This window comes from Bos indicus, chromosome 8, assembly GCF_029378745.1.
Source record: "Bos indicus isolate NIAB-ARS_2022 breed Sahiwal x Tharparkar chromosome 8, NIAB-ARS_B.indTharparkar_mat_pri_1.0, whole genome shotgun sequence".
Classification (NCBI taxonomy): Eukaryota; Metazoa; Chordata; class Mammalia; order Artiodactyla; family Bovidae; genus Bos; species Bos indicus.
In genome coordinates, this window is record NC_091767.1 from 53,248,781 (window position 1) to 53,266,044 (window position 17,264).

Here is a 17,264-nt window from a genome sequence, read left to right on the forward strand (position 1 = left end):
TGCCCTTAATCCTTCCCAGCATTAGGGTCTTTTCCAGTGAGTCAGCTCTTCGCATGAGATGGCCAAAGTATTGGAGTTTCAGCTTCAACATCAGTTTTTCCGAAGAACACCCAGGACTGATCTCCTTTAGGATAGACTGGTTGGATCTCCTTGCAGTCCAAGGGACTCTCAAGAGTCTTCTCCAACACCACAGTTCAAAAACATCAATTCTTCAGCGCTTAGTTTTCTTCACTGTCCAACTCTCACATCCATACACAACCATGGGAAAAACCATAGCCTTGACTAGACGGACCTTTGTTGACAAAGTTATGTCTCTGCTTTTAAATATACTATCTAGGTTGGTCATAACTCTCCTCGATATATATATTCCTATTGCCATTTTCTTAAGTGTTTGGCGTTGATTTTGTAGATCTTTTTCTTTTCTTGTATTTCTTAACTATATAAGTCCCTTTCACATTTATTGTAAAGCTGGTTTGGTGGTACTGAATTCTCTTAACTTTTGCTTGTCTGAAAAGCTTTTTATTTCTCTATGAATTTTGAATGAGATCCTTGCCGGGTAGAATAATTTTGCTTGTAGAATTTTTCCCTTTCTTTACTTTAAATATGTCCTGCCATCCCCTTCTGGCCTGAAGAGTTTCTGCTGCAAAATCAGCTGTTAAACGTATGGGGTTTCCTTTGTATGTTACTTGTTGCTTTTCTCTTGCTGCTTTTAATATTTTTCTTTGTGTTTAATCTTTGTTAGTTTGATTAGTATGTTTCTTGGTGTATTTCTCCTTTGGTTTATCCTATATGGGACTCTTTGTGCCTCTTGGACCTGATTGACTATTTCATTTTCCATGTTGGGGAAATTTTCAGCTGTAATCCTTTCAGAAATTTTCTCATACCCTTTCTTTTTCTCTTCCTCCTCTGGGACCCCTGTGATTTGAATGTTGGTACGTTTGATACAGTCCCAGAGGTCTTTGAGGCTATCCTCAGTTCTTTTCATTCTTTTTCCTTTATTCTGCTCTTCAGAAGTTATTTCCACCATTTTATCTTCCAATTTACTTATTTGTTCTCCAGATAGTCTGCTATTGCTTCCTTGTAGAGTATTTTTAATTTCAGTAATTGTGTTGTCTCTGTTTATTCTTTAATTCTTCTAGGTCTTTGTTAATTGGTTCTTGCATTTTCTCCATTCTGTTTTCAACATTTTGATTATGTTTTTCAGGTAGTTTGCCTATTTCCTCTTCATTTATTTGGACTTCCATGTTTCTAGTTTGTTCCTTTATTTTTGTAGTATTTCTCTGCCTTTTCATTATTTTTTTGAAACTTCTTGTGTTTGAAGTCTCCTTTTCTCAGGCTTCAAGGTCGAATTCTTTCTCCCTTTTGGTTTCTGCCCTCTAAGGTTGGTGCAGTGGTTTGTATAAGCTTCATATAGGGTGAAATTTATGCTGTGTTTTTTGTTTTTCCTCTGATGGGCATGGTGAGTGAAGTCGTCATCCTGTCTGTTGACGATTGGGTTTGTATTTTTGTGATGTTTGTTGTTTGAACGAGGCATTCTGCACAGGGTGCTACTGGTGGTTGAGTGATGCCAGGTCTTGTATTTAATTGGTTTCCTTTGTGAGAGTTCTCAGTATTTGATATTCCTTAGGGTTAGTTCTCTGGTAGTCCAGGGTTCAAACCAGTGCTCCCACTCCAAAAACTCAGGGCTTGATCTCTGGTCAGGAACGAAGATTCCACAAATGGTTTGTTATTGGGTGAGATTAAACCAGATACCCTAAAAAGAGAAACCAAAGATGAATCCCAGACAAATGGCAGGTACAAAATCAGGCAAATAATAATTAAAATAATGGAATATAGACATATACATATATACCCATAAGCAAAATCAAAACAGTCCAACAAAAATAATGTACAATAAATTGACCTGTTGAACAAGGAAACCAAAAATTATATCTATCAGTTAAGGACAAAACTAACTAAAGTACAAACTGAAAACAAAACTAAAGCAAGGCGCAAGTTGGGGAATAAAGCGATAAAAACAAAATTAACAAATGTGTTGAAAGGAATGGAAAGAAAGAATAGATATGGAAAGCTAAATAGAAGTAGACAACAAAGATTTATATACATTAAAGATTAACTGCAAGGGGAAAAGAACAGTAGGAAAAGCAATGGAATAAATGTAGAAAAAATAATGCTAGGTTTAAAAAATTAAAAATTTAGTAAAAGAGAAAAGAACAAAAAAAGGAGGAAAGCAAAAGCAAAAAAAAAAAGCTCCACGGGACTGCAGAAGCCCAAGGGAGAGGCAGAGGTTTATAACAACAATAAAAATGTGGTTGGAAGGAAAAAATCTCAAGAGTTTAATTAGATTTCATAGTGCCAATAAAATTGACAACTACAACAGAGGGGTGGAAGGAAGAAAGAAAAAAAATCCAAAGGAAACTACAGAATAAGTCAAAACATAAGAATGATAAATGTTTTTCTTGAGTCCCTGCTGTCAGGATCCTTTCCCTCACTGGGAGTCACAGTCTGCCTCACCTCCCTAGGATGCCCTCCACCACTGTGCTGGTCCCTGGACCTGCTGTGGGGCTGCTCAGATTCTAATCTGGGCCTCCTCCTGTGTGTTCTGGCCTCCAGTGTCCACAGCTATCAGAACTGTTGCATTTGTGTGTGTGTGTGGGAGCTCTCAATGTCCTTTTATATATTCCATATACACAGAGTCTGCCGAGTTGATTGTGTGGGTTTAATCTGCAGCTTGTATAGCTGACGGGAAAGTTTTGGGTGTTCTTCCTTAGCTGCACTGCCCCTGGGTTTCAATTGTGGTTTTATTTCCACCTCTGCCTGTGGGTCGTTCACTGGGGTTTACTCCTGAGGCTGCCTTAAAGGATTTGGATCTGCCCCTATGAGGGCCAGGTGCAGAGGTGGTGCAGATGCTTAGTTTGCAGGGGTTCTGCCAGCACCAGGTACTCGGGATTGGTGGCAAGTGCAGCAGGAAATACAGTGCTCTAGAAGGGTATGGCAACCAGTATTTGCCAACCCGTATTGGACACAAGCAGTACACAAAGCAACCCCGTGTGCATAGGCGCAAGATTTTTTTTTTGCCTGTGGCAGCTCTGAGCCAATGAGAGTTGAGTGTGTAGGTGGCGCAGTTGCTCGGGTCGCGGGGACCCTGGTGGCATCAAGTGTGCAGGGACACAGACTGCTTCAGCTGTTGGGGCTGTGGTCCTATCAGAGTCTTTTTTTTGAGCCTCTGATAGCTGGCTATCAGAAGGTGTCTTTGGCCAGTCTTTGTCTGTAGCTCTGCCCATTCAGGTGCTTAGAGGACTCCCTTGCCTGAAGTCCTTCTCTGTCATTTGGGGCATCAAACACATAGAATGGGGCCTCCCTGGATGGGGTCCTATTCTGTAGTTTGTGGCATCAGTCACTTAAAGGATACCCTGGGTGGGGTCCTACTCTTCCGTTCTGTGGTTCAGGCATTTGATGGGCCGCCTCTATTGATCAGCTGCTGATGCTGGCCTTGTGGGGAGAGAGAGGCTATGGTGATGGTTCCACCCGCTACATGTGATTCCGCAGTATTGCCTTGCTTCCATGGTTGCCTGGCTTTCTTCCACAGGCATTTCCCACCACAATCTCCTCCATCACCTTCCCTCAGGGAAGGGAGGGGGGTCTCTCCACAGTCAACAGCTGCAGCAAGGACTGTCTTTTTCTCATTCAGCCACAGATCAGTTGTTTCACTCTCAGCCTTAAATGTTTCTCCTCTGACTCAGACAGTTACCCTGATGTGGGGATCGGTCCCCTGCTTCAATTTCCCCACCTGCCGAGGGCAGGTCCAGTCCTAGTAAACTTTTAGGTTTCCCCCTAGTTCTTTCCTCCTACTGAGTTTTGCATGGTTCTGTATATTGTGTTCCACAGGTCACGTGCTCCTGTCCGCTCTCAGCTGGTGTACTGCATGCACTTCTGTGTCTGAAGGTGTATTCCTGATGTATCCGTGGAGAGAGATGCACTCTACGTGCACCTGTTCCTCCACCATCTTGTTCTCTCTGAATGTTGATCACTTATTCAACAAATATTTGAGTGCCTGCTATGTGTTAGACCCTGTGCTGGATATTGGAAATCTGATTACAAAGGAATTGTGACATTGTTGGTGGCTCCATGGAGCTTACCAGTATAATGCAGGGGATGGTGGTGATCCAGAGGTGAGATAGACAGGCACATAGTTAAAATAGTTAAAAATTATGGTAAATGTCATGAAGGAAACAATATTAGACATGGTATTATAAGTAATCAGTCAGATATTTTAATAAAGATCTTAGTGGAGCAGTCTAAGGCTAGAAATGACTTGGAAATCATCAAATTACAGATAGTATTTGAAGCCATGGGAATATATGAGGTAACCTAGCAGAGGTCCTAGAAGAATGGAGATGTTGAAGATGAAGTGGCAAATGAGTCAGTAACTTAGACATAAATCAGTTGATATTACTTTACAAATCTCAGTGTCAGACTTTATTTTGGGGGGCTCGAAAATCACTGCAGATGGTGATTGCAGCCATGAAATTAAAAGATGCTTACTCCTTGGAAGGAAAGTTATGACCAACATAGGTAGCATATTAAAAAGCAGATGCCGGGGTCCAGCCCCGGTGGATCCAGGGAATTTGAAGCGGGGACGGCGTCGGCGAGGATCAGGAAACAACTGCTTAATTAAACGTTAATTAAGGATATAAAGAGTAATAGAATAAGGATAGCTCAGTAAGAAAATTCAGTGAAGAAAAGAGGCTGAATAATTCAGCCAGAAGGTGAGAGAAAGAACGACATGGGGAGACCAAGTTTCGGTGTACAAGGCCCGCACTTTATTTTCCAAAGTAGTTTTTATACCTTAAGTTATGCATAGAAGATAATGGGGGAAGGGATAGAGTCATGCAGCAAGCCAGGCTTTCTTCCTGCAAACTTATCATATGCAAAAGCTTAGGTGATTTGCATCATCTTCTGGCCTGGAGGCCTGTTAACATTTTAAGACCCTTTCTTCAGAAAACTTATTTTTCTCTAAAGGTGACTGGTCAGGAGCCACCCTCCAAAAGCATTAGATAAAGTTGCATTCCTACAGAGCAAAGGTGTGGTGGGCTATAACAAGAAAAAGAAATAACTCAAGGGTCCCAGGTTACAAACATTAAAGCTACTACTTACACCAATTATATTAATCAGTACACTGCCAGGGACACAGCAGGTAAGGGATATGGAGACTTAGCAGCAAACATTGGCCCAACAAGTGAAAATCCCTTCACCAATACAATTTCTAATCAATCTTTTAACTACTCAAAGGAATCTGTGTTTAGACAGTTTAGAACATCTCCTGCCTCTCACAGTTGGGAGGCTCTGAGCAATCACATGTGCCGGAAAAACCTATTCAGGCCGGCTAGAGGATTTCCAAAGGAGTTTGTAGGTTGAAACACTGTCACACCCAGGAATTATTAACTGGAGCTGTAAGCTAACTCTTTTTTCAGAGAGAGGTAGTGGGGGACAGCCCCCCGTAAAGTCAGAGGTGTAGGTGAAAGCACAAAGCAGAAAGTAGGCAGACTCTGGTTTGGGGGTTAGATTTCCAGGGGGACTCCTGAAGCTCGATCCCGCCTTTGCGTATGCCGAGCCTCCTTCCTCATGACCTTTGTCATGGGTGGAGCTCCTCACGCTGGCTCCCTGCAGTGATAGAATTCCAGTTGAGCTATTCCAGATCCTGAAAGATGATGCTGTGGAAAGTGCTGCACTCAATATGCAATATGCACTCAATATACAATATGCCGGCTCCCGGCAAGCAGAGATATTACTTTGCCAACAAAGGTCCATCTAATCAAGGCTATGGTGTGTGTGTGTGTCTGTATACTCTTGATCTGGGTGCATTAGACTGATTTCCTGAAGACTCAATTTTAACCTGTCCCTGACTCTGAAGTTGAGATCCAGGAGAAGTTAAATATGTGATATCCTGCAACAGCTGCTACTTGGGGTGTCTTGATAGGGGACGACTCAATTTCATTCTAGTGAATCTGCCCCCCCGAGAAGGGAGCTGAGCATTTGTAGATGGTCTACAATACCATATGTATATATAACATCTAGAATAATATTTGACTCAATCTCTATGTACTATGACCCAGTCAAGTTGACATAAAATTAACCGTCACAGCTTTCAAGACAGGTCTTATGCTAGTGGTTTAATGTTGAATTTGCAAAGCATAGAGTTTTGAGTTAGTGTGTTGCTTTAAGTGTACTTAAGCATGATACTTAATCATTTAAGTCTCATCTTCTTATAATATCAAGATTATACTCTTTGTATCTAGAACTTTTGTGAGGTTCAGGTAAAATAATTCATGTAAAACATATTGTAAAATATTTTCAATTTTTTAAATGTATTTTTAAAAATTTTAATTGCAGGATAATTGCTTTACAGTATTGTATTAGTCTCTGCCATACATCAACATGAATCACCCATAGGTATACATCTGTCCCCTCCTTTTGGACTTCCCTCTAGTTGTCACAGAGCATCTTATCTGAGCTCCCTGCGTCATACAGCAAATTTCCACCGGCTGTTTTACATCTGGTAATTCTTATGTTTCCATGCTACTCTCTCAGTTCATCACACCCTCTTCTTCCCCTACTGTGGCCACAAGTCTGTTCTCTATCTCTGCATCTCAGTTGCTGCCCTCCATATAGGATTATCAGCACCATCTTTATAGATTCCATATATATGCATTAATATGTGATATTTGTTTTTCTGTTTCTGACTTACTTCACTCTGAATAACAGGCTCTTGGTTCATCCACCTAATTAGGACTAACTCAAATGTGGCTGAGTAATATTCCTTTGTGTATATGTACCACAACTTCTATATCCATTTATCTTGTTGATGGACATCTAGGTTGCTTCCATGTCCTAGCTATGGTAAATAGTGCTGCAGAAAACATGGGATATATGTGTCTCTTTCAGTTATGGTTTTCTCAGGGTGTATGCCCAATAGTGGGATTGTTGGGTTATGAGATAGTTGTATTCCTAGTTTTTTAAGGAGTCTCCATAGTGTTCTCCATAGTGGCTGTATCAATTTACATTCCCACCAGCAGTGCAAGAGGGTTCCCTTTGCTCCACACCCTGTCAAACATTTATTGTTTGTAGATTTTTTTGATGAGGGCCATTCTGACCGGTGTGAGGTGATACCTCATTGTAGTTTTGACTTGCATATCTCTAATAATGAGTGGTGTTGAGCATCTTTCCATATGATTATTAGCCATTTGAATGTCTTCTATGGAGAAATGTCCATTTAGTTCGTCTACCCATTTTTTTATTGGGCTTTTTGTTTTCCTCATGTTGACCTGTGTGAGCTGCTTGTATATTCTGGAGATTAATCCTTTGTCAGTTTTGTTTGCAATTATTTTCTCCCATTTTGAGGGTTATCTTTTAATCTTGACTATTGTTTCCTTTACTGTACAAAAGCCTTTAAGCTTATTTAAGTCCCATTTGTTTATTTTTGTTTTATTTCCATTACTGTAGGAGGTGGGACAAAGAGAATCTTGCTGTTAAGTATGCTGAAGTGTGTACTGCCTGTGTTTTCCTCTAGGAGCTTTATAGTTTCTGGGCTTATGTTTAAGTCTTTAATCCATTTTGAATTTGTTTTTGTGTATGGTGTTAGGAAGTGTTCTGAATTTATTATTTTTTATTATTCCATATTTGTCAATTGAGGGGCTTACTAACCAAAAAAAATATAGAGTAGCTACATGGATACTTAAAGATAAAAGTTCATTTTAAAGGCTTAAAACTAGTAGGCTAATTGCTGCATTCATAACAAAGTTTATCATTCATAGCTTCTGGTATTGATACTGGCATTTAATTTAGTTCTGTATTTCACAGGGTACTAAAGAATACATGGTCATTTAGAAAATGAAGCCTTCAGTTAATAGAAGTATCTAATGTGTTAAAAGTTGGTTTTGCAGGGGTTTGAAATGAAACAGTTTTCCTTGTATAAAACTTTTTCACTACATGAGGTAGTAATGTTGAAATGGTCAAATCTTATTTTTTTAACAGTTCATTCTTAGTCAAGAAGATATAACGACCATTTTTAAAACATTATATGGCAACATATGGTATGAAGGTGATAGTGCTTCACATGAGGTAACAAAGGATCAGTCCAGTGTTACTAGTGGTGCTACTACTGCGTCACACCATGCGGCAGGTACGTCTTAACCTTAAATTAGCCCCCTCCTCCTTTCCTTCTCTCCTTCCTTTCATTCTCCCTAACTGTAGGTTTGGGTAAAGTAAAATTTATAAACCTTTTCTATTTAGCTAATCTTACTCAAGTAGTTCTCATTTATCTGTTATTAGTCATTCTGTTGTTTTTTTTTCTTTGAATCAAATTTCTAATTCTTGTGACAAAATTCCTTAGTATGTGTTTTTTTCTTGGTTATCCTAACTCCCCTGTAAGTTCCTGTTTTTCAGTTTTCAAATTTTCTCCTCATCCTTTCTCTTCTCCCTTGTTCCTAGTGAAGCATATGTTCCAGTGGAATATTTCATATTAATATTAGAAGTATCAAAATATTAGCAGTCTCAAAAGAGGATGATCATTAGTGATGGACTCCAGCAAATATTTAGAAGATACATGGATAAAATAGAGCAGAAGGAATCATAACTCAGTAGAAGGCTGCATCCAATGTTGGATTTAATTTATTATGTAGAAACCTAACTAGGGCTTAAGTTCAGTACCAGCACATAAAGAAATTGGATTAATTAGAACTACTAGATGATTTTGCTTCACTAGAATAAATTCTCCTCATTCTGGCATTTTGGGGGAACCTCAAGTCTCCCTACCTCAAACTGAAATCATATTGCACAGCTTTTCCAGTCAGAATCCCAGCAAAGAAACAACCTTACATTTATTTATAACATTATAGAAATCATCATTCTTACTAGCTAGAATAACCAACCCAGTACTTTATAGTTAAATATTAATGGTCAGATATAAAGAAAATCATAAGAACCCAAGCATAAAAGCAGGCAGGATAAACAGAATAGTGTTTCTTGAATGAGACAAAATAATTGAAGAAAAAAAAGAGAATGTGAACAGAAAACTAATTCATAAAAACAGAATTCTAGGAGTATAAGAACTGAATCCTACCATCACTACCTTCTGTCTTCCTAAGATAAGAAAGAGTTCCTAGAAGAGAACTCTATAGAACTAAGTAAATATTGAAACAAATTCTTGGATATAAAGAATCTACCCAGTTTCAAGCTGATTGAATACTTCCATGCAAACACATTTTCGTGAAATGTCAGAACAACAGAAGTAATATTGAAGAATACCAGGCTGCCTGTTAGGGCTTAGAAAAAAAAGTGACTGGAATCAGATTCATCATGAATGAAACTGGATGGGGTAGGATTGATGGAGGATAAAAGACAGTGGGGTAATATTGGAAAATATATTTCTAAGGAAAATAATTTTGAAGTTAGAATTCTATATATGGTCAAACCATCATCCAAATGTGAAAACAATTTTTAGATTTCCAGTGACTCAAAGTTTACTTTCTTTATACCCATTCAGGTACAGCTCATTTTATTGCACTTTATTTTTATTGTGTTTCTCAGACATTGCAGTTTTTACAAATTTAAGGTTTGTGGCAACCCTGAGTCAAGAAAGTCTATCTGGGTGCCATTTTTCTAACAAACTTAGTTTTTAATTAAGGTATATATATTTTAAAAACATAATGCTATTGTGTTATGACAGACTATAATATAGTATAAACATAACATTTTATATGCACTGGAAAACCAGTTTGTGTGACTTGCTTTGTTGTGGTATTCATTTTATTGCAGTAGTCTGGAACCAATCTTGCAGTCTCTGAGGTATGCTGGTAGTTTGAAAATAATAATATTCTAGCAAAGCAAATAAGGAATCCAGGAAAAGGGAAAACATGGGATTCAAATACAGAAAGCATTAAAAAGGAATCCCCAGATTATCTGTTACTGGACTAGAAAGTACTTAGTTTTCATTAAAAGGAATTTAGAATGCTTTAAGAAAAAAGGACAGATGTCTTAAGAAAAGTGACATAAATTCTATATAACATGTAGAATGAAGTGTTAACTATGCCACATTAAGTAATATGGGAGAGGAAGACATGTTTTCTGTTCCAAAGAAGGGAGAAATATATATACAGTACATTCTGGTGCAGAAGTGAAGTGAACTGTTTTGCATGATTTTGAGCCATTTTTAGAATGCGTGAAGAGATAATTTTTTTTTTTTCCTTGAGAGATGCATGTGTTGTGTTGCAGCAACAGAGGAAGTAAAATAATAAGCTATTGGGGCTTCCATGATGCCTAGCAGGTAAAGAATCCACCTGCAATGTAGGAGATGTGGATTTGATCCCTGTCTAAAAGATCCCCTAGAGAAGGAAATGGCAACCCATTCCAGTTATTCTTGCCTGGGAAATTCCATGGACAAAGAAAAGCCTGGCAGGCTACAATCCAGAGAGTCAGAAAGAGTCGGGCATTACTGAGTGATTGAGCACACATTAGTCTCTTCATTTAAAATACTGAGATTTTTCAGTCTCAGTACTGAGATTTTTCAGTGTAGCAGTCTTGCATAATTGTGTTGAACTTCTTCCTAAGTATGTTTTTTGATGCTACTGCAAATATTTTTAAAAGTATATTTCTCAGTTGTTACTGATACAATTGATATTTGCATAGTAACCCTATATCTTCGTATAAATGCGAAATTGATTTCTTAATTCTAGTAATTTGTTGGAGACTTTTTAGGGTTTTCTATGTAGTCAGTAATGCTGAGAAAATCATTTTTACTTTCTACTGTGTAGAAATTATTATGTATAAATAATTTTGTGATAATAAACTCTACAGCTTACATGAAATGTACAAATTTTTTAAAAAGTTACCAAAACTGATATAGGATGAAATAGAAATAAGATGAATAGTTCTGCATCTGTTAAAAGAATTGAATTTCAGTGGTGAATTTTGTTAAACGTTTAAGTAAGATACCAGTGTTAAACAAACCTTTTGGAAAATAGAGGAGGAGGGAACACTTCCTTAGTCGTTTTATAAAGCAAGCATTAGCCTGATACCAAAAACCCAAATAAAAAATAAAAAACAACTTTGAGGGAAGAACATTGCACCTAATATCCCTAATGAACACAGGAATAAAAATTCTTAACAGCATATCATACTAAATCCAGCAATAAGCATGTAGGATGTGTCATCTTGACTTAGACTTATCCTGAAATGCAGAGTTCATTTAACCCTCAAAAATCAATTAAGGTAACACCAAATTAATAGAAAAAGGAGAAAAAAATTATATCACCTGAATAGATGCAGAAAAAGCATTTAATAAGTCACCTATTTGTGATAAAAAGTAGAAATATCGAAAAGGTATATTTAAAGGTGAAATGGAAAGTTTTCCACCTAAAGTAGGAACAAAGCAAGAATGTCCACAGTCACATTCCTATTCAACCAGAAATCATTGACAGAGCAATACAGCCAAGAGAAGGATTAATAGGTCTACAGAATCCATTTAAAATGTACCATGTGTATATAATACCTTGCCCCAAAATATGAAATATAGAAAAGACTGAATTTTGGATCCTTTTGGTTAGTGGAACATTTTTAAAATGTCATCTAAAGCATCTTGTTTGGTTTTAGGTTTTTTTGAAGTAAAATGTAAATACAAAACACATATGCCAGGTACTCTGGTATGCATTTTACACATGCTATTTCCCTGAATTGCCAAAACAGACCCAGGGGTTAGTTCTTTTATTCTCATTTTACAAAAATTAAACCAAGAGTTTATTAAAAGTAAACCAGGAGTTTAGACTCCCAGATTATTATGTAAAGAATGCTAACCCTGGAGTTAAGTGAGTTCAACATCTGAATTTTTAAATCTTTTTGAATTTTTGGAAAAATGTTGTACTATACCCATTTATTTAATAATTATGGTAAATCTACTTTTAATTCCATTTTAATGAGTTCTACCATTCCTGACCTTTTTCTTTTATCCACTAACTAATTTTTCCAAGGAACAACTGTAGTGACAGCTGCTGTGGTAGAAGTACATTCACATGCTTCTCAAGTTAAGACAACACTAAATATGAGTTTCAGAACTGATTATCTCACCATGGTACTGTATAGTCCAGGTCCTAAACAGGTAAGTTGAAGAAGAAAAACTATATTTTTGCTGTTTCCTGTGTTTTGTTGTATCTGTTCCTTTGAGAAAAATTGTTGCACTTTTCACATTAACTATTTGCCTTTTAAAATGAGTTTTCTTACATATAGCCTTTGATATGAAAAGTGATATTTTAAAGTTAATATATGCTTTTCATTATGAGCTCTTGGAGATAGAGAATGTGGTATTTCATATCGTAAAATATGTTTTAAATTTGTATGTTTGTGTAAAATTTGTACTGATTTCTTTTTCCTCAGACTTCCTTTACAGATATTCGTGATCCTTCTCTGAAACTTGCTGAATTTAAGTTGGAGAATATTATAAGCACTTTAAAAATGTATACAGATGACTCGATATTTTCTTCCTTCTCATTAAAAAACTGTATTTTAGATGACAAAAGGCCTCATATCAAGAAGGCAACTCCTAGGTAATAGTGTTTTAAATTTTTATTGAGCAATGGTTGGTGTATTTTATAGAACTTACTCTCAAAGTTGCATATGCATTTTCTGGGTATAATCTGATATCTTCAAAGCTTTAATGGAGTTGATTCCATAGTTCTCAGTCAACATTTTAAATGCTCTGTTTATGTGCTGTTCTTGCTGAATGGTTGAATAGAAAAAAATGGTTAAATAGAAATAATCAGTGTAATTAAATTGGTTTTAAATTAATATCTATTATCTGAATTATGAATCCATACAATTGTAATGGGTAATATATGAAAATTTGTAGAAAAAATATGCTGAGATTCAAAATTCTGATAATTTCTTAAGGATATACTTCCTATATTATGAAAGAATTGTGCTCCTGAAGTCTGTAAATTTATTATTTCTCTTATCCTACTAAGAGAAATGACTTCAGAACATTGGCTTGCTGTCGGTGAAAGCAATGAGAGACCTTTGAGTTTTATTGGTGTGTTTGATTAGGTGCAGAACACTCATAGAAATTGTGATTGTGTTTTTCAGAATGATAGGACTGACAGTTGGGTTTGACAAAAAGGACATGATGGATGTAAGGTATAGGACGATCCGAGATGGTTGGGTGGCTGATATAGTCCTTCAAGAAATGTATATTTGTGCAAGTGTGGAATTTCTGCTGACAGTTGCAAATGTCTTTCTTGAGGCCTACACTACAGGCACTGCTGTAGAAACCAATGTTCAAACATGGTCTGCTAAAGAAGAAGGTTAGTTATTGGCTAAAATATTCCATATCTGTTACTGAAGTGCTATAATAACACTTAGCTTGATTATCCTTCTAGATGATGAGGATAACAGGATCAATAAGTTAGAAATCCTTATTTTTCAGAGGTAAGAGGAAAATTTAAATGTGTTTTCTGATAAGATAGCCAGTTTCTGTATTTTTCAAGTCATAAGTAAATACTGGGTTCAAAAATTATGAGACCCATGTTAAAATAAGTAATTGTACTTCTTTGAAGACAATAATTTGAAAGATTTTCTTGGAAGGAGACAGTAATGAAACAATGACTCCTTTTCATAATTAAAGATAGTATTGTAACTTAAACTTGTCTTTTATTTATATACTTGTGTTTGCTTTCTGGCCAGGCCACTCAATCAGGGATTGAACTCATGCTCCCTGCAGGGAAAGTGCAGAGTCTTACCTACTGGACCCCACAGAGAAGTCCCTAAAGTTCTTTTATTCTTGTTACATTTATAATTTTCTATTATCTTTTATATATTTCATTCCTTGTAGTGTAGTAGAAAGAGTGTCAAGCTAAGAGTTAGAAACTAGTTTATTTTTAGCTCTGCCATTAAATAGTAGAGATTTCCCCTCATATTTTAAAATATTCTAATGGCTATGAGTTCTTTAAATCTTATACTAGGAGACTTTCAGTAAATTCTTTTGGGATCTAAGTATTTCTATTTTGCTTTTACTTCAAATAGAGATATCATTGTCCTATAAATAATTTTTCATAATATAAGAAAGATTTATAGCTGTTTTAAGACATTATCTGTGTTTTTATTTTAGTACCTAAACAGCAATCAGAAAAGTGGGAAATGAACATCACTATTAAAAATCCTGAAATTGTGTTTGTCGCTGATATGACAAGAAATGATGCTCCTGCCTTAGTCATTACAACACAGTGTGAAATATATTGGCTAGGTGACTTTGAAAATGATACAATGACTGCTGCCATTAAAGATCTCCAAGTGAGAGCATGCCCATTTCTTCCAGTCAAGAGAAAAGGAAAAATCACTACTGTGAGTTTTCTATTTACTTGTCAGCTTAATTGTAAACTGTTTTATATTTAGCGTGTATCACTTTAGGAAAGTGGCTACATACTCTCCAACTTATTCTATAAAATACTTTTCTTTCGTCTTGGAGAGCCTAATTTAGATTATTATTGCACCAGCTTTTAAACTCTCTTTTCATTTTTTCCATTTGTTCCTCATTGTTTTGTGTATTTATGGGAACAGTCACACTGAAAAGTTGATTTTATCTAAATACTTCTCAGTGAAGACTATACTCTGATTTTGTTTCCATGCCAATTCCACACTGCTTTTAGGCGGTTAAGACTTTCTACCAATTGTTTGTTGTGTTGTTTCAGTTTTATTATTTTAATTTTTTCTCCCATCTAGACCTATTTTTCTCAGATGTGCTACTTGCTTTTCTCCCTATGGCTTGTTTGAACCGTCAATCATGTGCTCTGGCATGCTTCCCATTTGTATTTTATTTTCTAGTATCCTCTTGGCCTTCTTCCTCTTCATAACTGATTAAAATTTGTTTCTTCAAAGACATCTTTTCAAGTTAACTATCTGACTCCTAGCACTCATAAAACACTTTGAAACTGTACCTCAACTTCTTTATCCTTTCATCTGTCAATGGACATCTAGGTTGCTTCCCTGTTCTAGGTACTGTAAACAGTGCTGCAATGAACAGTGGGATACGTGTGTCTTTTCAGTTTTGGTTTCCTCAGGGTATGTACCTAGGAGTGGGATTGCTGGGTCATATGGTGATTTTATTCGTAGTTTTTTAAAGAATCTCCATACTGTCTTCCATAGTGGCTGTATCCATTTACATTCCCACCAACAGTGCAAGAGCATTTGCTGTTGTAACCTTTCCTTTGTTTTTCTAATTTTGTTCACTTGATTCTTCTCTCTTTTTTTTCCTTATTGAGTCTGGCTCATGGTTTGTGAATTTTCTTTATCTTCTCAAAGAACCAGCTTTTCATTTTATTAATCTTTACTGTTATTTCTTTCATTTCTTTTTCATTTATTTCTGCGTGGACCTTTATTATTTCTTTCCTTCTACTAATTTTGGGGTTTTTTTGTTCTTCTTTTTCCAGTTTAGGTGTAAAGTTAGGTTGTCTATTTGATATTTTTCTTGTCTCTTGAGGTAGAGTTGTATTGCTATAAACATCCCTCTTAGGACTGCTTTTGCTGCATCCCGTCAGGTTTTAGAGTTGTCATGTTTAGATTGTCATTTGTTTCTAGAAGTTTTTTGATTTCCCTTTTGACTTCTTCAATAACCTGTTGGTTATTTAGAAACATGTTATTTAATCTCCATGTGTTTGTTTTTCTTACAGTTTTTTTCTTGTAATTGATATCTAGTCTCATAGCGTTGTGGTCAGAGAAGATGCTTGATATGGTTTCAGTTTTCTTAAATTAACTGAGGTTTGATTTGTGACCCAAGATGTGGTCCGCCCTGGAGAATGTTCCATGTGCACTTGAGAAGAAGGTGTATTCTTCTGCATTTGGATGGAATGTCCTGAAGATATCAATGAGATCCATCTCATCTAATGTATCATTTAAGACTTGTGTTTCTTTTTAATTTTCAGTTTTGATGAAATGTCCATTGGTGGGAGTGGAGTGTTCAAGTCTCCTATTATTACTGTGTTACTGTCAATTTCTCCTTTTATGTCTTTTAGTGTTTGTCTCATGTATTGAGGTGCTCCTATGTTGGGTGCATAGATATTTTCAATTTTTATGTCTTCCTCTTGGATTGATCCCTTGATCAATCAATGTAGTGTCCTTATTTCTTGTAATCATCTTTATTTTAAGGTCTGTTTTGTCTGATATGAAGATTGCTACTCCAGTTTTCTTCTGCTTTCCATTTGCATGGAGTATATTTTTCCATCCTCTCACTTTCTGTCTATATGTGTCTTTAGGTCTGAAGTGGGTTTCTTGTAGACAGCATATATATGTATCTTGTTTTTGTATACATTCAGCCAGTCTTCATAATTTTTTTTTAACTTACTGTGTTTGTGGTCTTTTCCCAGGGTAAAAGGTTGACTTCTTTCTTCCTTTTGATTTCTGGCCTCCTATGTTTGGTGCAGTGGTTGTGTAAGCTTCCTATAGGCTGAGATTTGTGATGAGTTTTTGTTCCTTCGTTTGTTTATTTTTCCTCTGATGGGCAAGGGTGAGTGAGGTGGTGATCCTTCCTGTCTGCTGGTGATTGGGTTTGTATTTTTTTGTTTGTTGTTTAGGTGAGGCATCCTGTACAGGGTGTTACTGATGGTTGGGTGATACCAGGTCTTGTACTCAAGTGGTTTGCTTTGTGTGAGTTCTCATTATTTGGTACTCCCTAGGGTTAGTTCTCTGGTAGTCTAGGGTCTTGGAGTCAGTGTTCCCACTCCAAAGGCTCAGGGCTTGATCCCTGGTCAGGAAGGAAGACTCCACAAGTGGTTTGTTATGGCATTAAGTAAGATTAAAAACAAATACCCCAAAACAAGAAACCAAAGATGAACCCCAGACAAATGGCAGTTACAAAATCAGGCAAATAATAATTTAAATGATGCAATATATATATACACCCCTAAGCAAAGTCAAAACAATCCAACAAAAATAAAGTACAGTGATTGACCCAGTGAACAAAGGAAATCAAAAATTATATTTACCTGTTAAGAACAAAACTAAAGCACAAACTGGAAAACAAAACTAAAGCAAGGTGCCAAATATGCTTTATTGCAATGAAAAGAAAACTAACACATATATTGAGAGGAAAGGAAAGAAAGAATAGATATGCAAAGTTAAATACAGGTAGATGAAGAAGATTTATATACATTAAAGATTAACTGTAAGGGGTAAAGAACAGTAGGAAAGGCAAACAAAGAAATGTAGAGAAAAAAATAATAGGTTTA

At 36.4% G+C, this 17,264-nt stretch overlaps 1 protein-coding gene across 2 annotated transcripts in view; it reads left to right on the plus strand.

Annotated features, from left to right (window-relative positions):
* VPS13A (vacuolar protein sorting 13 homolog A) overlaps positions 1 to 17,264 on the plus strand; it is a 276,506-nt gene that overhangs the window by 153,636 nt on the left and 105,606 nt on the right. For both annotated transcript variants that reach the window (XR_011567943.1, XM_070794243.1), the window contains exons 35-39: positions 8,035 to 8,182; positions 12,024 to 12,151; positions 12,427 to 12,596; positions 13,132 to 13,349; positions 14,153 to 14,385. Coding sequence is in view for 1 of the 2 variants with exons in the window: in XM_070794243.1 (XP_070650344.1) it covers positions 8,035 to 8,182; positions 12,024 to 12,151; positions 12,427 to 12,596; positions 13,132 to 13,349; positions 14,153 to 14,385 (897 nt within the window). In the remaining variant the exon portion in view is untranslated. The remainder of the gene's footprint in view (positions 1 to 8,034; positions 8,183 to 12,023; positions 12,152 to 12,426; positions 12,597 to 13,131; positions 13,350 to 14,152; positions 14,386 to 17,264) is intronic.